Here is a 23,226-nt window from a genome sequence, read left to right as displayed (position 1 = left end):
CTTACCTTGGGCTCCCAGATCAAACCTGAGGTATCAGTCTTTCATAGCAAGCGTTTTACCACCTCAGCCAGCTTCCCAGAACCATCACTAGGTGGCAGAGGCACTATCTAGGAACTATTAGCCTCTTGCAAAAACTTCAGCTGGATTACAGGTCACCATGCCTCCAGAGCATCCAGGGTCTCAGGACAATTCACACTTCTCATTCAGAATTTGCTTCTTGTTCTTAAAAAGCAATTGTATTGGCAGATTGAACTTTAATTAGATAGCGAGTTTTAAAGACAGTCTCGTGGGCTATTGTTGAGTATTTGTTATGTTGTTCTGTGGAACTGACTCCTATTGCTCCACAATGAATCCCATTAGCACAGGCAGGGCAGGGATGTTTAAATAGGTTTTGTCACCACTTAGTTTAATTTGGGTTACGAAATTGCTGTGACATGCTTCACGGAGGCAGGAGCTTTCCAAGCTGCTCTTTCAGGTGAGTTTTAAACTCACAGCTTACTCTCATGAAGACAAAGCATCACATTTTATCTTCATAATGAGCTCTGAGGCAATTTCACCTTGCAGGACCTTTGCTCCTTAAAAAAATGGACTGAAGAAAGTCTAGTGGAAGCATTCTGCTGCCTTCCTCTTTTCTCTTCCAAATCAACCTATGGCTCAAAACTGTCACTTCCGTTATGGGTTACACTCATTGAGAATCGATGCTCCCTTAGATACATCATCATCTGCAAGTCTCTTTATTATTTTTCTGCTTGAAGCTCATTTTAATATAAAACATTTTCTCCCTTGTCATTTGTGTGTGTGTTGTGTACACACACACATTCATTGTGTACACAGAGATCCATGCCGATTTCCTGCACAACCTCTCCCCTCCTACTTTTTTTTTTGAAACAGGGTATCTCACTGAACCTGGAGCCCCCGGGTCATCCAGCTTTCTGATCAGCAGGTTCCAGGGTCCTCCAAAGGTTTAGAGATGTATACCACTTCACCCCGCTTCTACCTGTGTTCTGGAGTTTAAAATCAGGTCCTTATGTCTTTAAAATGTTTGTTCACTTAGTTAACAGTTTTCAAATCTCTTCACATCTTTCCTGTTAGAAGTGCTGTCCTCTTGCCTCCTATTGTCTGTGAAGTAGACAAAAGACATTTATTTTTAAACCGTTAAAACTAACAATTATGCTTTCATTTGAGCACTAGTATTAAGTTGCACACACAAAGGGACCTGTATTCATTTTATTAAAAATTCCCCTTTGCTATAGTCTGAGATTATTTTCAGCATGTCTAATTTTGTATCATAATATCTTTCAAATACAAGGCCCCACTTTTAAAAGAAGGAAAGCCATAACATCAGCTTTGGTAGCTACAAAATACAGAGATTTGATCAAAGCAAAAATCCCAAATGAAGCAGCAGAGAAGAGCTGTTCTGAGCTTAAGTAGTATGCAGATTGCTTTATTTTAAATGGTAGCATGATAACAAATGATATTTCTGGATCTTGGCACATCAAACTACCCACAGATGAAAGATGACTTAATTGCTTTGACCACAGTCCGAGTCGGAATAGCTCAGTTGGCAAATATAAAAATAGCGCGGTGCTGTTTGCATTTGAGCAAGGAATGATTTCATTTTAATGCCCAAAGTCGAGATAACAAAGCAACAGAGGAGGGGGTATGTCTTGCAAGAAAGGTGCAATTTTTTGATTGATGTGTCTAAGGGTTGTATGGGACACATTGATCTTGTCAGTTACACCTGTGTGCATAGGAAATAACACTGTCAGGGTAGTGCCTTCAAATTCAGACCATAGTATATCGAGAGTTTATGTCTCAGAGGCTTAACGGTTAAGCATCCACGGAGATTTGTTGTTTCTGCTAGCACCTTTAAATAACCTCCTAAAATTCTTTTAATAAGCCATTGTTTCCTTAAATAGCCAATGGTGTTGTTAATACCTGAAATTGCTTCTCCTAATTTTATCAAACAAAGAGTTTCAAATAATCATAGCAGAGTGAAGCTTATTGTACTTGGGAGTTTACTATGTAGTCATACAAGTAAAATAAAGAATACATAGAAGAGGAAAAATATGACACAAAGAATAAGAAATTTCTCCAAGCCCTGTATTAAATACAAATCAAAAGCAAGTAATGATAACTGTGAACTACAGACTCTCCATTTTTCCCAGTGTGCACTGTTTGAGATGATGTTGCTTTTTATATTTTCTAAACTTTGTAATTTAAACAGCAAACTTAATTCAGGAAAAAAAATCTACCATAAGTGATTACCATAAGCATGACCACAGACCTTTAAATCAAAAGTCACTTGAGTTGGAAAAGGTTTAGGTTTTTTCAATAAATTATTTTTTATAATGACTATAAAAGTTATATAGTACTCAGAGGCTAGCTGGAAGGAGATGCTTTACTGTGCCTGAATTGCAGGAACACTTTCTGAGACATAAAGCTGACAATCAGACATCTGAGTGTGACGCAGAAATAACCGCCCCTGGGAGATTGAAGTGAGGACATTAGCAACTGGACACAGACTCTTGTTCTTCAGCCAGGAGCTACGATGGGTGAACCACAACACAAAAAAGTGTGCATAGCTGGAAAGAGTAAAATCTCACCAGAAATCACTTTTATATTTCGAAAAAGTAAGTGGGAATCCCTGCTCCGCAAATCTGTATTTCTTTTGGTATTTAGAAAATATCGCTGTGATCATAGGAAACTGTGTGCATAAAATGGCTTAATTTTCAAAGTTTAAGTCCTAAATACTCTTTACTGAAGTTAAACAAGTCTTTACTTTTGCATTATAATAATTTCATGTTTTGAATGATGAAAACGCTCCTCATCTGTGTAACAAATGGTAAGGAGAAGCTGATGTGCTTGGTCAGGCAGTAGATATTGATAAATACCATGATTACTTTAAAAACACCTTCTTGATCAAGGCAACAACGAAAGAACGTGGTTTAAGAGGATGATTACTGGAAGAGAACCATTTTAGAATCGTTTTAAATTTAGGAAAGGTGATCTGTTTCTAAATGGAGAAGAGAATGGGTTGTGTTATGGAGGCTCCAGAGAAGACACTGGTATTTCTTCCTCATTTACTCTTTTGCAGAAATTAAAAATCCCCCAGTGATCTTTCCACGTTTTGCGAGATGTTTTAAAGAAATTTATGAAAGTGCACCACCCTCTATCTCCCAAACTCTGTTTTCAAGAAGGAAAGAAAATTAACTATCAAATAATCTCTACCAAATAGGAAACGAAATAGCTATAGGTTCTCGCCATGTAGCCAAGGCTGGCATCCCACCAGCTGCAATCCACCTACCTCAGAAGTGGAATTCCAGCTGCCAACCAGCTCACCAGGCCTACAGATTAATTGCTAATGGCTTTTTTCATACTTTGTAACTGGTCCTCTGATGGCTGGCATTCTCAGTGAGCTGTCAACTGTAAGAGCTGTCATTCTTCCTGTGTGACTGTCACACAGTGTAGGTGGTCACTGAGACCACATATCCTTCTGAGTGCCAGTCTGCCTTCTTTGCCTATGTGAGGCACAATGCCACCCTTCCATCAGTGAGTAGTGAGTTCAGATTCCCCTTGATCCTACTCCTATGTCATTCAGATGATGATGGCTCTAATGAAAGTTCCAAAGAAATCTGGAATGTTCTGCTGGAAACCCATGCATACTGTGTTTATTGTCTTGAACACTGAAAATGATCCTACAGTTTTTGAAACGTACTGAATATGTTTTATCCTATATCTTTCTTTTTCAGTTTATATTCCAAAGAATTCTCAGGCCACGGCTTCTAAAAATTTACCACATTCAGTTTTGACCTTTTGTTTTAACAAAGGGTCTCTGTTTTGGAGCCTAGTTTGCCTTAAACTTTCAGTCCCCACTTTGTGCCCTTCTAAGTGCTGCAATTCCAGGTACATCTCACTACATCTGACTTCAAAGTTACTTTACATCATAGTAACTACTTTGTGAGTTGGAGGCCCTGCAGGGTATTTAACCATTTGCAAGCCTGTAGGTTGTTTCATATTTTCTGCCCTTTAAGAAAACCTTCAGAGATCTTTCTACATGGACTTGTGCTTTTGCAGGTACTTAGATTCTTACATTTGCAACAAATTTTACTACAACAGTATTTCTTATAATTCTGCATATAGTTATTTTAAAATTTAGCTTACTTTTTAACCTTTATTTGATTTTTTATAAAAAAAATCCTGAATCTCTTTTTATACCATTTATAACATTTTTGCTTTTCTGTTAATTACCAGGTTAAATTATTTTTCATGTTTCTTGTTAAATAGCCTTTGGTTTTATAGACGGCCTCTGTTATGTGCGGTGTGTTTATTTCTCCTAATACGTCACTCGTCTTTACTTTGTTTGCAGTTGTTTTGAACAGGAGATTTAGTGTTTTCCAGTGCATTGGCCTTTCCCTTTGTGAACTCTGGTTTCCAGTGTGTGCGGAGAGGTCTTTATTCCCACTGTGAGAGCATCTTTGTAGCAATGGAGTTCTTCACTCACAGGACATGTATTTCCCAGTTTATAGGAAGCCTGATTTAACTGGGATTTTAGATTGATTTAATTTTGATTCTAGAAAAACAAAAGAAAAAATAGTAGAATTTATCTTGAGGAATAACGAAAGATGGCCCAGAAAGAAGCTAAGCTTTAAAAAGAAAAAATAATTCAGACAAGCATGTTCTTCTCAATAAAAATGACAGTCTTAGCTGGTGACCAAAAGCAATAGTTATAATAAATTTGTACCTTTGACTTGCATTGTCTTCATAAATCTTTTTATCAAAAATTAATTCTGGGTGGCTTCTTTGTGGTGGATACTCTCACTGAGCTGAAAAGTGCCTGATGAACCATAAGCAATGGAAGGACTGACAGCATTGATACCCACAGCACAGGGAGGAAGAAACAAGCCTCACACGAAGACTGGCAACCGAGTGTAGGAATATATTGCTATCGAGATGATTTTACAGCCTTTGTAAAAGACTACAGACAATTTTGCTCCATTCAGCAAGCATTCCACAAGGAGAGAGGGTACTCTTAATAGCAGAAGAGAAAAAGAGGGGTGGGTGTGAACACTGAGGATCTGAGAACATAAAATGTCAAAATGTAGGCTGCAAATTATGTGACATGGTTGCTATTGGTTACTTTTTGAGGTCGGGTTTCCTAAAGCTAAGGTTGACCTCAAACTTTATATGCAGCCAAAGCTGACTTCAGATCCTAATGGTTTATGCCTCACATGTTGGGATTACAGGGAAGCGCTCTGATATCCAGCATCCCATGACTCCACTGGTTTTATTTATTTATTTATTTATTTATTTATTTATTTATTTATTTATTTATTTGACAGTTTTGCTGTTTAAAACTGGCTTGTGTAGGACATACAGAGATCGGACTCCTCTGCCTGCTCTGTGCTGAAATTAGAGCCTTGGACCCTGCCTGCCTGCATCCAAAGACTCAGCCATGGCCCACTCAAGGAAAAGTGCTCTGAAATCTGCTAGTACCTGAAAGTTCTGATAGGAAAAATGTCAATAAGATAAAAACCAGAAACAAACTATTAGGTGAACGGTCAGTGAACTGGTTTAGATTGAATAGCCAAAGAAACATACTATAGCGTTGAGACGAAATTTATGTGTCTCTTAGAAACTTCTTCCATAATCTCCATTATTTAATACCGTGAGGAAGTCAAGAAAGGTATGATGAATAGGGCCATCTTCCTCTTGAACCTCAGTATGCTTAAAGGGAATGGCCAAATATTACATATTACAGATGTCACTCTGCCGTAGATCTGCTGTATCTGCCACCGCTTTTCTTACCTCATTAGACAATTTACAGAGCAGTGCAATTCAACAGACATGTGAATCATAGTTCAGAAACTTTTTCCCAGAAGAAACAGACTGCTTCTATGAGAGAGTCCTTCCCACGTGTTCTGTATACACTATATACATTCTTTGAACTCAAATACGTGTTTTCTGATCTTCCAGTTGCCTTCTCTCTCTCTCTTTTCTTTTTTTTTTTTTGGTTTGTCGAGACAGGGTTTCTCTGTGGCTTTGGAGTCTGTCCTGGAACTAGCTCTTGTAGACCAGGCTGGCCTCGAACTCACAGAGATCCGCCTGCCTCTGCCTCCCGAGTGCTGGGATTAAAGGCGTGCGCCACCACCACCCGGCAGTTGCCTTCTCTTATTTTTCCTCATGAGCTTTGTTCTTGCAAATGTGGGAAGTAACTCAAGGGAATGAAAATGCAAACAACCTTTTGGACAAATCCAGACTTTGCACCCATGACAAGAGTGGTTTTGGTTGATTATTGTCATTGCTTATTTTGTTTTGTTTGGGAGAAGTGCTTATGGTCCAGTCGCTTTTCAAGTCAGTTTGAAATGTGTACTGCTGTCTCTCTACCACCCACATGGTAACGCCATTTTCTCCGTGGGCATCATCTGAACTTATGATACTGTAGGGTGACCTCCGTCAGAAATTTGACACGGAAATTTCCATAAGAGGACACTGTTTATGTATTGACATTCATATCACGAAGACTTTGCACCTGTTAGTGCCTGTTTTGTTTTTGTTATCTTGAGACAGTATCTTTAGACGTAGCCCTGCTGACTTGGCGCTATTGTCCAAACTCCAGGCTTGAGCCACCATACATACATACATACATACATACATACATACATACATACGTATGTATGTATATACATGTATCTATTATAATATACAGTGACAACACTGTATATATAACACAAATGTTATCTTTCTTCCCCTTCCCTTCCCCTTTTCCTCCCTCCCCCTCTTTCTGTGTTCTAACTAGACAATTCTATCCATACTTTTCATTGAAATACATTAACAAAACAGTCAAGCTAAATGTCTTTTTAATATGAGTTAGTGAATATGATTATGTGCAACAATACCAAACTGCTAAAGTAGATCAAATGACCTCATCAAAAACATTTGAGAATGTGTCAAACTTATCCATGTTCAATTTCAAAATTTATTGTGAAAAGCTCTCTAGCTACCCATCTGTTTATCTAGTTCCTCCTATATATAATCAAATTTCTTTCAAACAGGAGCTCTTACATTGACAGAGTAAATGAGTCCAAATATTTAGCTTAATAGATCTTCACTGCAATTAATAAAATTAATCCTTCACTGAAATGACATTTGCATTTGTCTGTTTGATCTGCTGTTTTTTGAATGATATTCATAATATTTTGTACACTACAAAAAGCATCTCTACTTTTATTTGTGTTCGAGCAGCTGGCCTGTGTAATGCAATCATAGATGAGAACTGCTTTCATAAGGGTATCATCTCTAATTCTTTTTTCAAAGTTGGAGATCAAAGGCAGCACCTTCGACATGCAAGCAAGCACTTTATTAATCAATTGGTTATCTACTTCAGTCCTATCTCTGTGTCTGAGCAGGTTCCAGTTTTATTAATAAGAGGGAGCAAGCTTTTCAAAAATACAGTTGGAAATGTCATGTGCTAAGTACCTGCAGTTCTAGTATGTACACTATGCTCTTCTTGAAAATTATTTACCCTAAATGATATTTCAGGATCAAAGCCTAAAATGGACATTTTATAGGACTGGGTGGTGAGGAAACTGTTGCCTAAAGAAAATGAAAGTCATCGAGAAGACGCATCCAGATTACTTGCTAAGGGTTTCTATGAGGTTGCATATGAGGAGGCAGGAGGAGTTGAGTCTGGAAGAATCACCTTTACTCTTTTTCCTCCAGAGGGAGTAGGTACCATCCTCCAAAGCAAGGGGGAGAAATCTCTCTGAAAGAACTCACTCTTTGAAACGTGGTGATAAATCATCTGAATGGCAACTGAACACCTTGGTGTTTGCTGACTTGTCTGTTCTTGGCAGTACTTAAGTTTGCAGCATCCTTCACATCAAAATAGTCTGGTCTGCCTTAGCGTTAACCTATGATGTAATTTCTGTGAACAAATTCTGTGTTTGAAAAATTAAATACCATTTTATTATAAGTCCCCAGCAGAACTACATCTGAATGCATAAAACTGATGTGTATATAAGACTAGAACACAAAGTTCTCTTTAGAAATAATTCCCTTTGGGAACTGTACCTGACAATGTTCAATGGCCATAGATGATGTCTAGATAATGCTTTTTAATCATAACCGGGCTATCACAGAAATGATTTTTTGAAGCATAAAATAAAATGTGTCTGTATGTACTTGAATATTTTGATTTTTAGTATTCAAATATTATCATACCCATGATATTCTCTTTGATGTCAGGAGATGGCGCTGTGGGTTTTAAATCTCAGAGCTAACAATCCCACGGCCCAGCTAAATCTTTAGTTTTCTTATTTCTGGTCAAACCCTAAAGTATCCATCATCTTTGTTCGAATGACTTTAAACATTTTTCCGAGTGTTTTCTAACATCATGAAGATAAGATTGCAGGGGCGAGATTCCTGTAAGGACAAAGAAGTCTATTGTTACCAGTCCCCACGGAATACAGCTACATTTTATGTCTAAAGTAAGAAAGGCAACAGGGAACTCTTCATAAGTTCTTTTCACTAGTGTTCCATTTATTTCAGCCACGTAGTTTAGGTCGTCCTTTGAGTTTCACCAGTGATAAGCAGGCACCCTATTACTGTCCCTTCGCAGGGACTACCTGACCTTGAAAGTCACCAGGATTGGGAGTTTCCCTTCAGCGGGCACGGGCCGGTTTGTGTGGATACAGGAAACAGCTTTTGGATGGGGAGGATTTCTGCCGGTATATATTCGAGCTTGAACCACTGCGTCGCCAAAGTCAAATAGTACTAAAGGGAAGCCTCCTTTCTTTAAAACAGACTAATGAGAAGAACTCCGTGGATAGAGTTTGTAGCAAATCCCAAGGTCGAAATCTTGGGAATTGGGAAGCCCAAGGCAATGAGAAGTTTGAGCCCCTTGAAGTGCTGCCGGAACTGTTTCAGCTCCGACCTCTGTCTTGGTCCCTGCTTTCTCTCCGTTAGTTCTCTTCAACCCGGAAGGTCCTAGGATATTCGCAGACCCCCACCTCTCCAGAGAGCTTTGAAGGAAGCGAAACAAATACTGGTGGCAAAAGTATGCGGGAGGAACTTGGGCACTTTGATGGACTTGCTCTGTGCCACTGAGATCTCAAGGGACCAGGGGGCGGAGCAAGCATTTAGCCGACCTTAGCCTAACCAAACACTGCAGGGTAGAAGAAGCAAAAGGCAACTTCAAGGTCAAGGTGTCTCTTCCTGGGGCTGGGGGACGGCCAAGAGAGCCTTGGCCTAGAGGGATGGGGGTGGGGGGGGGGCTCGGGCCTCAGGGCATTGGATTTGTCAGCTAGGAGCAGTTTATCAGAGAGGGTCCCTGGGGACTCGGCAGTTGCTGCCAGAGAGGACCTTCAGAGCAGGGAGGCACACCACCCCCCTCAGTCTGTCACTTTGTTCCCACAGCTCTTAGAGAACTCACTTCCCCTCAGAGAGGCTCCCTAGCTAAAGTTTATGTTATTTTTGCTCAACTTTGTTTTTATTTTCCAAAGTGTTCTGAAATAGATAAATTTGAAACACGCAGACAGCCAGAGCCAGACTTTTCCTGGCTGCTTAATTTAGGTAAGTCATAAAGTTATCTGAGATGCAGAAATGCCACAGCAAAATCCCTACCACCCCCCACTTTAAGGGAAGGTGAGTTCCATTATGATTCTGCCTGAGCTATTTTCAAATCCAAACAAATATTAGAATCATCTCTAAGAAATATAAGTTTGACCTACACATTATTCAGATCTGCAACTCCGCCCTCTGATTCCAATGCCGTGATGCTTGCTGAATATTTTAGATGCTTTTCGAGGCTTTCGGAGTGTTTCCTCCAACAATAATAAAATTTGTTCATCTTTATGAGAGCGCTTTGATGTGCATACTTTTGAAATCCAGCACTCAGCCGAAAATGCACCCTCTTTTGAATATGTTGGCCAACGAGCTTCTTCATGGAGGCAACGAACAGCTCGGACCCCACGAACTATTTTGCCTGAGTATCCCTAGCTGTCCCACCCTTCCGCTTTGCTGGCCAAAGAATCTGTCCCCTGGGTCTCTGGTATCCCAAACCCCCTTTGGCTAAACTGTGCAGAGCAGGGCAGTGTGGAGGGAAGGTTTCTATAGATGCTTCACGATCCATGGGGAGGGAGGGAAATCAAGTCTGGGTAAGGAGATCAAGCCCTGGGTTGCTGCCCGACCTCACTCTCCTTAGAAGAGAGTTCTGGTTTGGACTTTCTGTTCAATTTTGCAACTTGCCCGTTGCTTCATGAGCCGCGGCCTTTTCTTGAACAACTCCAGCAGGATCAAAGTTTAAGATTTCTAGAATTCCCGCGGCCTGAGGACACTGACAGAGCTGCTGACGTCACTCTCGGCTGGGCCTGATTCTACCCAAAGGGAAAGGAAGTTGAGGCAGTGACTTGGGATTGGTGATGATTAAACCAGGTAACAAGACGTCGGGCAGATGTGTTTTCATTGCCCTGTAAGATAAATGCAGTGTTAAGTGCCTGACAACTTCCCAGAAGCAATCAGCAAAAGTTTACGAGTGCATAAACCTGGAAGACCATTCCCCGAAGCTGCTTATAGGGCCCGCATTTAAAGCTCCCATAAATTCTCTGGCCATTTCCGCAGCACAACTTCTCGGCGACTGTTAAACAGCCACCTCCTTCGGGGAGGCTGGGGGGATTTTCTCTAATCTCAGAAGAGGTGAGCCGCTAGTACCTAGGGCAGTAAAGCTGAGCAAAACTTTCCTGTAGAACTTAAGGTGTTGAAGGGCACAGAGGTGGGACTAGGGAACTGAGGACATTACAACCTCACATAATGAGTAATTGGATACCTATAAAAAGAACCAGGATTTGCTGAGGTCTTGCTATGAGGCTGGTGGCATCTTTGCCAATGACCCGTCTGATTTTTGTTTTAGATTGTATTTTAATCACCCTGTCCTTCCTGGAAGCCCTCCCGAGAAGACACCAACAGCTAAGTTAAGAGCTTTTCTTAAACTGGCACTTGGTACATCCTATGCCTTTTAAATATCTTCATCAGATCCCCCGGAAGGAATCCATACACCCTGAGAGCACAAGGAAAACACACTGGAGAACGAAGTCAGACTTTAGAGAAGACTTACAGTCACTCTGCCCTGAACCACTAAGGCGCTAGCTTCCATCCTTATATTTAGCATCCTGGTATCAGACTAACACGACCTACCTGTGTTTGTTGAGGTTGTGCTTTTACGATCCCTATGAAAACAAAACTGCTAATTGACAAACAATAATACTAGCGTGTCTTTAGCTTCCTAAAGGGACAGGTTAACAGCTGCTAGAAACAGAAGAGTGAAAGAGGGGGTTGCAAGTAGCAAGAGATGGCAAGCCTTACACCAAAGAAGCTTTGGTTCACAACTATACACCTATACACGTAGGTGGGCTGGCTCCAGCCTTGTGTAAAGGCCAGGCCAAGAAGTCGATCTTCAGGCAGTCTGCTTTTTGGATCTGAGTGTTTGGGTTCCAACACCGCTGAAGGAACACCAGTAACGGACCACCTGGGAGTGTTCCTCTCCCTTAGAGGCTGTATCTCAGGCAATCATTCTGGACTAGCAAAGCTAGGCTCCTTTCCACACTTTCAAGGTGACAACGCAGGCATTTCGGTGTCGCCCTCAAGCTTCCTGTATGAAATAAGGTGCCCAACTGTTCTGTTATTACCATTCAAAAACAGGTTCTGTGGTGAACCTCATTTGTGAATCTATTACAGAGATTAATAGATTATTTCTCCCTTTTCAACTAATTCTCAGTGGGGAAATTTAACCATATGGTAAGGAGAGAATTAGAATTTCATCACATTAGAGGAAAATATAATGAAAAGAGTCCAACACCTGGGGCCAACTCTGAAAGCCACAATTAAAAGGTTTTTTTTTTTTAAATGAAACCAGAGAAGCCACAAACTACACAACCGTCAGTAACTCTGCCTCAAGAAAGAGACTTATTGGAAATGTTGGGGAATATTGGTTTTACTTATGTTATAAAAATGAAAACTAGTCGCTAAATAGCATGTGCTTCCAGAGACTGAACTCAGACGCGCGAGGACCGCCTGTACTGTCCCCATCCGGAGAGCACTTGTTTTCATAATTCTGCCCTGAACTAACCCTCCAGGAACAGCCCAGATGGATCCAGCTGTCCCCAAATGGCTTCTGAGCAGCGGCGGTTACGTTTATGGCTAAATGATTATGCACGAATGCCCCCACTTGGTATGTGAGCAGATTCGTCTCCGTGTTCACTCTTGCGAAGCAACTGGATTTAAATCTTGAGGAAAGTTTGAGACTAGTTTCTTTCTGTTCATGAAGCAGTGCGCTTCTGTCCCCAAACATCTTAGCAGTGTGGGGGGGAGGGGACGACGCCAAAGCCTCCCCCACCCCACCCAGTTCCAGTTTTAAATCAAACGGGCTGTGTGAGCAACTTGACCATCATTTTGGTGCTTTATTTGTTATTTTTCTCATCTGTGTAGGAACTGGCCGATGGAGAGGTGTGGGAAAAAGCCGTGGTGGGGAGGAAATCTAGGTTTGCTTTCCTCACACTAGCTGAAAATCTAGAGTAAACTCGGAGCAAGCCAGCAGGGACATCACCACCCCCCTCGCCCCCAGGTCCCATCTCCAAATGCAGACATGCTATGAACAGGGTGGAATGTAATTCTCTCCTCTGAGGGTAACTGTGCAAGCTGAGACAGTAGTAGCAAGTGGAGTGTAGTGGGGGGTGGGGCGCAGTGGGGGTGGGTGGGGGAGTCTGTTTTCCACCGGACTCCCAGTCTTTACCGCAGTTCTACAATTTGCTGAAGGAGCAAAGAACATCCTCGGCTCTAAGTAGGGCTTTTAGTGTGCTCATTGATGAGTGAAAGTCGCCACACATGTCAAGCTAAAGGCAGTTGTTGGGTTACTAACAGGACCCAGCGCCTTGCAAACATATGCGCTAAGCTGTGTATACAGATGGCAGGCAGAATAATGGAGCAGGCGCCTTTTATAAAGCTCTGGCTGCTGCCTGTCTTCAGACCTGGGAAATGAAACTATTCAGACTCGTGGCCAGATAGCGCCTGCGATTGTTTGTTACCGTTTTAATCCTATTAATTAAAACGTTAACCTGATTGGGTAGAAAGCGCTGTCCCAACAGGCGAGTCTTCTTCATAATAACCTACTCAGAGATAATGATGTAAAAGACTCCCCCGTCTGTGGCGGCGGCTGGTTGATGGGTCCGGAAATCTCTTGAAGGTGAATCCAAGCAAGATAAACGGTGCGGAGAGGAGGCGCGGGGCTGGACTCAGAGCGGCGGCGGCAGCGGCGGCGGCTCCACTCCCTCCGCGACCACCCTCCCACCATGAGGGGCCGCGGCCCATGGTGAGCCCCAGCAGCCAGCACCGTCGGCTGGAGACGAAGAAAAAGAAGAAGAGGAGGCGGCGAGCGCGGGGGAAGGCGAAAAAGAAAAAGAAAGAAGGGGACAGGGCTGCGGGCAGCGAGGGGACCGACGCGCGCAGCAGCTCCGGAGCCCGGCTGGCGCGCGTCTGTGCGGCCGCCTGACTCCCAAGCCCAGGCGGTGGCCGGCCGGGGCTGCACGGCGGGTCATGGCAATGGAGCGCGGGCTGCACCTCGGCGCGGCGACCGCGAGCGACGACGACCTCTTCCTGCACAAGAGCCTGGGCGCCTCCACCGCCAAGCGCCTGGAGGCGGCTTTCCGCTCCACGCCCCCAGGCATGGACCTGTCCCTGGCTCCGCCACCTCGCGAACGCCCGGCGTCCTCGTCCTCATCGCCCCTAGCCTGCTTCGAGCCGGCTGACCCCGAAGGGGCCGGGCTGCTGTTGCCGCCGCCCGGAGGAGGAGGCAGCGCGGGAGGCGGCGGTGGCGGGGTGAGTGTCCCCGGGATGCTCGTGGGCTCAGCGGGCGTGGGGGGCGACCCGAGCATGAATAGCCTGCCGGCGGGGGCTGCCCTGTGCCTCAAGTACGGCGAGAACACGAGCCGCGGCTCGGTGGCCGAGAGCAGCGGCGGCGAGCAGAGCCCCGACGACGACAGCGACGGCCGCTGCGAGCTAGTGCTGCGAGCAGGGGGCGCCGACCCGCGGGCATCCCCGGGAGCGGGGGGCGGCGGCGCCAAGGTGGTGGAGGGCTGCTCCAACGCCCACCTGCACGGCAGCGCGGGCCTCCCCCCGGGGGGCCCTACGGGTGGCAGCGGAGGAAGCGGCGGCGGCGGTGGCGGCGGCAGCAGTAGCAAGAAATCCAAAGAGCAGAAGGCGCTGCGCCTCAATATCAACGCCCGCGAACGCCGGAGGATGCACGACCTGAACGATGCTCTGGACGAGCTGCGCGCGGTCATCCCTTACGCGCACAGCCCCTCGGTGCGGAAGCTCTCCAAGATCGCTACGCTGCTCCTCGCCAAGAACTACATCCTCATGCAGGCACAGGCCCTGGAGGAGATGCGGCGCCTAGTCGCCTACCTCAACCAAGGCCAGGCCATCTCAGCCGCCTCTCTGCCCAGCTCAGCGGCCGCTGCGGCGGCGGCCGCTGCCCTGCACCCAGCGCTTGGCGCCTACGAGCAGGCGGCCGGCTACCCGTTCAGCGCCGGGCTACCCCCGGCTGCCTCCTGCCCCGAAAAGTGCGCCCTGTTCAACAGCGTCTCTTCCAGCCTCTGCAAACAGTGCACGGAGAAGCCTTAAACATTCCCTCCCTCGGAAGCCTTGAGACCGACCCCAAAGCTAGAGGAAAGCGAGATGCTGCTCCCCACCCCTTTTATTTTGTTCCTCTCCTAGTTGCGAAATACTGGCAGGGCAAACAAAGCAGAGGCAGGAACTGAGCAGTAACAGAGACGAACCGAACTTTCAGCCTTGGCGCGGCCCCAATCTTGGTCTTTGGAGTGGGGAGGGAGGGGAGAGGGATGGAGTGCAGATGTCTCTTTTTCCCTCAGAAAAGTGGCAACTTTGGTGGTAACCTAGACTTCGAGGAAGTGCAGTCTTCTTTGAAGGTTAAACATAAGTTGAAAACTAGTAGTGCTTGTTTATTAGACGTGAAAAGTATTGACTGGCAAAATACTAATCCTACTAATAGCTGAGAATTTGGCTAGTACTGAAGGCGAGAGGAGTCCCAGGTTGAAAGGTGTGAAAGGGACAGGATATTCATTCAGACAAATCAGAAAGGGCACTCGAAAATAACTTCTGACCCTGAGCCAGGAGAAAAACTTGAAATGCAGGCTTAACTGGAGGGGAAAGCAGAGAGAGAGAGAGAGAGAGAAAGAAAGAAAGAGAGAGAGAGAGACACGTTGCTATGAAGGACTTGTATTTTTTATCGTCTCTGAACTTAAAATCCTGTGAAAATGCTCAAAGTTTTGGTGAGAGTAATATAAAAAGCAGGCTGTGGCGGAAAGAATTGCTTTTAAAATATTTATGTGCACCTTGTTACTTTTTACTCTGCAATGATGTATTAACAATTCATGGTATTTATTTGTTATCCTTCAATGATCCACATCATCAGTATTTATTATGTGTTAAGGTCTTGGGTCTTATGTGAAGTTTTTTTTTGATGCTTCTAAAATTCTGTTTTATATATTAACTTACACTGTGTGCCAAGTGTTGAAAGGTTTATTTGCCAACAAGTAAGAAGAGAAATATTGATGTATTTGAGCTGCTTAGGTTTTTGAAAGGTCACCTGGATATTTTCAGTTGCATCATCCCTGTATTTAAATTGAGCTTTAATAAATTGCTTCAGTCCAAAAATTACAGGAAAGGTGTATTCTTAATTAATGAATGAATTGATTTCTTTTTCAAAAGGGGATCTATTTGCATTCCAAAAGGGAAAAAAATCACAGCAATAGATCTTATAAGTAAGAACATGCTGGGCAAATATATTTTCCAGGTTGTGCTGTGCATTTTAAAAGGTCTAATTTAATTGCTTTTACTATAGATGTACATATATAAGTTATTATAACTGTGAAGAATTATTATGTTAAAAGACTGCTTTGATTTGCTTATGGTGTGAAATCATTTGTTATTTTTCTAAAAAAATTATAAAAATTTCAAAGAAATGAAATAAAGCTAAGGAAGAGCAAGAAGCTGTGTACCCAAAGCAAGCTTTCAGTTTAGTTTGCATGGCTAGCTGCCTGCCTTTCGTCCTATGAAAATCCAGAAAAACCGCTGAAGAAATGGGGTCTTGCTCTTTTCCACTTCTTACAGATAATACAAATTCAGTTTGTCAGGTTGGATGATGATTTCAGAGCTGTGATGGATCTGTCGGTGGGGTTTGGATGTATAAAGAATTAAATATATATATATATATTAAATAGGTCAAGCAGACTATGACAGTTATGTACGACCATTTGTATGTGTATCTATGTCAGAAAGAATCTTTATTAAAATATTTTGATCAAACATTTTATTATGCTGTGCTTTGTAGAAGGAGACACCACCTCTCTCCTGCGTTATTCTTGCCTGAGAAGTGACAGAAAAGGAAATGTGTTTCCAAAAGTTTTGTCAGTGCTGGGCAGTTTTGAGCAGCCCTAGATCACATGCTTACTGAAAGGACAACAGCTGGAATTTCATGGAAGTAGAGGTGTGTTACCCAGGACAGGCCCAGAGAGTTCCTGATACTGGCAAGAATGTACAAAGCCAGACTCTTCTGGAAGTCTGTCCTACAGGTATGGTATCTAGGCCATGCTAGGGCCTGCCAAAAGGGGTAAACTTTCTTAAAGGCATTTTAATAAAAAGTTCTGCCTCCAAAGGCTTGAAGACCAGGGGAAAAGATGGATTTGGATTCTCTGAACACCAGCTTTATTGTGGCTTCATTCTACTTTCCTGTGGCAAAAAAAGTCAACTTGGTTGAATTACCTAAGTGTAAGTAATGTCCATAGAGACTCCCAGAGTTTATTCAGTTGCCTGTTAATGAGATGTTAGTGTTTGAATTGGGTTATGCATGGAATCTACTAAGATATGATATGTTTGCTTGTATTCAGACCTTTGCTCTTTAGTGTGGAAGATCTAAATTTGTACCACATCATAGAGATGGTGCTGCTGATGTGGAGCTATGAAGGTACAGAGCTTCTACTGGACCTGGTTGCCTAAATGCATTTGTGTGTGGGTTCTGTGCATCCTCAGCCCATAAAGATATCCCTAAATGCCATCAAACTTAGTGGGGGGTGGTGGTAAGGAAGGATGTTTTCTGCTCCACTTGCTATCAAAGAAGATTAATCAGAACCTGTAACTTTTTGGACAACATAAGAGCAAAAGGCCTTGAAAGTCAAGCCCTCCCAGTCAAGAAGGGGGGTAGACAGGAGGAAGGGACCAGGGTAGCCCCCAGGCAGGAGAAGACTGTCTCTCAGCATTTACCAGACAAAGCCTGGGTGCGTCTAATTATGATTATTAAAACAATTTCCATGACGATGTCTAATATTATGTTAATTTGAAAACAACTGTGTATGAAAACTGTCGACTATAATACCTAAATTCATTTAATGAAACACATCGTTAAGGCAATTAAACCTCCTGGATGTGATTAAGAAACATAATTACGACACTGTTCTGCACCATAATTGGGTGTCTTTAATCAAGGGGTAAAGTGATCAGCAACACAGCCATTAGTTTGTATTGTTCTGGTCCTGCTGTCCATCATTCTGATTAGGAATTAGCCACAGCCACCACTAGTCAGGGGTTTTTTCTCCCTTTTGCATATTAACATTGTAGGGGACACATTTGTTGCAAGATTCACTGCTTAGTGTTTTGCATTATTAAGAAAACCTCCTTGAAATACTTACTCTACAACCTTTGCACTGTGCACCCACTATCAGAAATTGGGCAGAATAACAAATCTTGAACTTCAGGAAGGAGAAATTCTGATTCTCCCGTCACCCTGGAATCACCCAGGCTCTGAGCTTAGTCTGGAAGAGAACTCAAGTGCAAGAGGAAGAGAACGGAGGAGGAGATTGACAGAAAATGTCACACAGGGGTAACTTGAATGCATCAGGGACAATGATAGTCATTTTCAAATTAATATTTTCTGACGTGCCAACAACCTTCTTTCCAGACTTTCTTCCAGCAAGTGCTTTTAGGAAACCCAAGCTGTCAAAAGAGAAAGCAGAGAAACTGCGGATTTACTTAGGTGCCCCTCTTTGCCTCAACTCCAACCCCTCCATAGTGTCTCCAGCACCTGCTGGGGAAATGTTCTACCTCTCAACACCCCCACCCTAGGCCACTCTTCTTCTGAGTCCTATTTTCTATTTGCTCTGGAGAATTAGCCCCTTCACTGCTGCACCATAGTCTCTGTCCAGGTAGGACACCTGCATCAGAACTGAATGCTGGGCACCAGGCCTTCAGAGTGAACTTATTCACGTGTCCTAAAAGTGTTGCATGTGCCTGCCACTAGTGTCTCATCCACGAGCTCACTGGGGTATCCACCAGACCTAGGGGCCTCTGTCAGAAGCACCCCTCCATCAGATCCTCAGGGGACTGAGGATGGACACCTGAGAACAGGAGCCCCACTTGTCCCCTAAGTCTCACCTGAATTCCAGCAGGAGTTCACCCCGAGGCCTGACATTCTCCTCAACTCTTCTCTTACTGAGGTTCCTGCAGGTGAACATCTTGGAAAAGTCACCTCTCCTTCCTCCTTCCTGAGGTGGGTCGATGTCTGTGCCTGTGGTGTGTTGAACACAACACAACACACACAGAGCCACACACACAGACAAAAGACACAGGCACACATACAAACACACACAAACACAGAGGCACACACACAGACAAAAGACACAAACAGGCACACACACAGACATACACACACACAAGTAGAGATACACATACAGACACACACAGGCACACACACACACAGACACATACGTATAGAGATACACACACAGACACACACATACACAGGCACATACGTATAGAGATACACACACAGACACACACATACACAGGCACATACGTATAGAGATACACACACAGGCACACACACACAGACACATACGTATAGAGATACACACACAGGCACACACACACAGACACATACGTATAGAGATACACACACAGGCACACACACACAGACACATACGTATAGAGATACACACACAGACACACACACACAGACACATATGTATAGAGATACACACACAGGCACACACACACAGACACATACGTATAGAGATACACACACAGACACACACACACAGACACATATGTATAGAGATACACACACAGGCACACACACACAGACACATACGTATAGAGATACACACACAGACACACACACACAGACACATACGTATAGAGATACACACACAGGCACACACACACAGACACATACGTATAGAGATACACACACAGACACACACACACAGACACATATGTATAGAGATACACACACAGGCACACACACACAGACACATACGTATAGAGATACACACACAGACACACACACACACAGACACATACGTATAGAGATACACACACAGGCACACACACACAGACACATACGTATAGAGATACACACACAGGCACACACACACACAGACACATACGTATAGAGATACACACACAGACACACACATACACAGACACATATGTATAGAGATACACACACAGACACACACATACACAGACACACACACACACAGGCACACACTGCATTGCTCTTTTTTTCCCTCTCTACTCTCCAACTGAGCAACCCTTCTAAGATTTTGTGTTGTACAGGGATTTTGCTTCCTGTAATTACACGCATTTCCTACTGTCAGCCCACAACCCAGTAGAACAAACCCAGGTCCTCTGAATCTCCTTTCCTCTACACCTTTGGTAAGCGGCACCTGAACCAAACCCTTTCGCCCTTTCCACCTGCCTATGGACCTGACCTGGCATGAGTGGCAGTGATGGTTGCAATGTAATGACTTATGAAAGATATAATCATGTGTTAAATTGAATACTCCGTTTAACTGTTAATGGTGTGCTCTGGGCACATTGACGTATTAAATGCTATGGTAACTAATCACCACTAGGAACAAAGATAATACACTTCCCAGACTTTGAAAAATAATGATGGGAGCTCCCGTCTTGCTTGCAGCACGTTGTGGCAACTCTGCCTGGCTGAACGAGGGAGCCTGTACAGATCCAAGGTCTGCTTGTTTCCCAGAAATGAGGGAGGTAAAGGATCCTGGTCAGGGAGGCTTCCAAGCTTCCTCTTCCAACCTTCAATGAAAACGGGATTCAGCCTGAGGAGGAGGGGTGGTACCGGGAGGGAAGAACTTAATGACACCTCTACACAAAATGAAATCACAAAAACCTAGGCAGCAGAAACACAGATGAGCTTTCTTTCAACCAAAATGCAGATCAGACGAAAATCATGCACTGTCAAGGGATTTTACATCAATTTATAATTTTGTTGTTTTGAGGGCAGAAGAAATAATTGAGTCTGTCTCCTGCAATCTATGCCTGCCTTTGTAACTGCTGTGTCTCTGGATTGGCCAAGCCAATGAATTTCAGACTGATTTAAACTCTGCCTTTAAGCCAAACAAACATAGACACAGAATGAAGGAAAACGAGGAGGTAGTAATGTCAGTTTTTGAATTACAAGCAACTTTTAGGGTGAGAGTTATTTTCTCTAAAACAGGTCTTTGGTTCTTCTGGTCAACTGTATTCTGCAGGCTGCAGACTGGGCAGGATAAACAGGAGTCTGGTCCAGCCCAGGTCGGGGGCAAACCCTAGTGTTTGTCACCTAGCCTCAGCCTGTGCAAGCAGAAGGCTGTGCAATGCTTGCTGGTGGAGAAACCCAAACCTCACAGCCATGTGAGCAACAGCAGAGCTGGTCTCACTTTGCCCCCGGTGACAGGGTGGCTATCCCTGGCCACTGAGTCACCATTCTCCTCTGCTTCCCAAAGACTGGCATTTCCCGGCCCTCCCTCGGGCCAACTGTGGTCCAATCTCCAGGTTTCTTGGGAAAGAAAGAGAACTTAAGGTGCTCTTCCCAGGTGTTGCCAGATCCCGATGCCCCCTGCGTCTCAAGTTTCAGGCTCTTCCTTTTAAGGAGCACCTCTCCAGCTTAGTCAACCCCAGTTGTTTTGGGAACTAGCCCCACTTTTAAATCTGGAGGAGCTTTTACTTTCTTATAGGGAAGGAAAATTCTTCTTTCCCCCTTCCCTTTTCTGCAGATTTGTGTGGACTCAATCCTGTCACTTTTTTTCTGAATTAGTGGTATTGTTCTTAATATTTTTCTGGATTGTCTCAAAATGGGGTGGGGGCGGAGGGAGGGAGAATTTGTTTGCTGTGTCCCTTTTCTGACACGTTCTCTTGTGATGCAACACAGAAACACAGACTAGACAGCATAAGAAGGAAATTTCAGGATTGGAAGGGTCAACATGCAAAAAAAGAAAGACGATTTTAAATACTGACCACCTCCCAAAACCCATCCCTGCCAAAGATGTCCCTCTTACAGGTCATCAGCATGCTTTGATGGGGAGTTAACTTTAATTATCCTCAATATGGCACCGTCTCCTTCCCAGCTTGGGAAAGAGTTAATTCTTTCTCAAAGACCATAGCTGTCCTTGTCTTTCAACCTGATTCACAGATGCAATAAAATATGGAGCAAATTTATGATCTGTTTCAAGCATTTTATTGCTGTATTTTTAAATTCATATATGCATATATAAGAACTATGATCTGTGAATAATTTGAAATGCTATAGTAGAGTGATATATTTGAGATAAAACATAACCATATCTTTATATAATTATTACAGATTAAAAGAGAGAAGAAAAATAGATTTCTAATGTGGATAAAACTGAAAACCTAATGACAGTCATAAACTGCTAACCAACCATAAATTAACATCTTCATCAAATGTTAAAATGGTATCAGTGGTTATATAAAGTAATTATTATTTTTCCTTCTAAATTTTAGGATTAGGTCTAGGTGTACTTGAATATCTATTATTTACAAACGCTTCTCCGTCTTAAAGATTCATTTTTATTAGGAGGATGGTTTCAGCTCAAACCTGTCATTCTAATAAAAGATAAGAATTCAAAATTCAACATAAAAATACCTCATGACCCAACCTGATTTTATACTTTTATTTAACTCTGACAACTATCAAAGTATTTGGTGCAAGAATTTCCTTATGTATTCTTTGGAAAGACAACATTTTACCCCTCTCCGGGTGGTGGTGGTAATGGTGGTGGAGTTAAAAATGCTAAACCATAAACTGTCAAGCAAATGAAGCTCCATTTGCTAGGCATGGTCTCTCTGAGGGATCATATTCAAAATCAGGGGTCAGGCGGAGCCTGTGCTCTTCATCCCAGATGTCGATGGGAAGAAGAAATTGTTTTCCTAACCAGGCAAGCTTGGTCTATCAGAAAGTGGGGGCAGCCAATTCATGGGTTTATATAACTGTAACTTGCTTTCGCATAAACATCAGGTATACATATATTTAAAGTGTAAGTATCTCAAACAGGCGATAATTTTTAAAAATCTGTAATTGCTCAACAAAGTGTGCTCTTTGAACAATTACAAATTACTTTCTACGAAAGTAAACCAATGATTTGGAGGATGGGGATGGATGTGACAGCAAAGGTAAGGTATGCCAGGGGCTCAGTCATCATCTGTGATCTCTCACCCTGAAGAAAAGCTCGGGACGCTCATTACCTAGGGTCAAAGGTTAACGAAAATGTCCGATGGTCCAAGAGGCCTTCCTTAGGTTTAATTATTTGAAAGTACTGTTTAGTCTACTTTCTTCCTTAAAAGTGAAAAGAATTTTTATAACTTTTCAGCAGGGTTAAGCTAATTCAAAATAAGTTAGTTTAGAATTTGAAAATCTATGCTTATAACAAAGAGTAAAAGCACTGTAGCATGAAGAGCACCATCGTCACTGAGAATTCAGATGAGTTCAACACTGAAACAAACATTCCTTTAAATGTGTAAGGCCAAGGTACTTAAGAAATCTCTTAATTATGTGGGTCATTATAAGGTCCTTAAAATTATAATTTTAGAACATAGTTCTGCCTGATTTTAACATTAACTTCAAAAATAAAAGACAAGCATTTATTAAAATGTTCATCTGTCCAATATTAATGTCACACATTTAATGTTAACTACAATAGCTAGTTCTTAGAGGTAGAAGTTATGTGGAATAGTATTTTTGTTTGTTTTTTTGTTTTGTAAGTAAAACTGAATGGTACACACATCATATTTACAAATATTTAATATCATTTCAGTGACGAATGCTAGATACTAATACCTTTATCTGTTATT

General features: G+C 42.9%; 1 protein-coding gene across 1 annotated transcript; it reads left to right on the top strand.

Annotated features, from left to right (window-relative positions):
• The first annotated feature begins 12,805 nt into the window (after positions 1–12,805).
• On the top strand, positions 12,806–16,289 carry Bhlhe22 (basic helix-loop-helix family member e22). Its single transcript, XM_038347653.1, has one exon. The coding sequence runs from the start codon at positions 13,588–13,590 to the stop codon at positions 14,671–14,673; it is 1,086 nt and encodes a 361-aa protein (XP_038203581.1). The 5' UTR covers positions 12,806–13,587; the 3' UTR covers positions 14,674–16,289.
• The last annotated feature ends 6,937 nt before the right edge of the window (positions 16,290–23,226 follow it).

The sequence above is a fragment of the Arvicola amphibius genome, chromosome 11 (assembly GCF_903992535.2).
Source record: "Arvicola amphibius chromosome 11, mArvAmp1.2, whole genome shotgun sequence".
Taxonomy (NCBI): domain Eukaryota; kingdom Metazoa; phylum Chordata; class Mammalia; order Rodentia; family Cricetidae; genus Arvicola; species Arvicola amphibius.
This window is presented reverse-complemented; position numbering and strand designations above follow the sequence as displayed.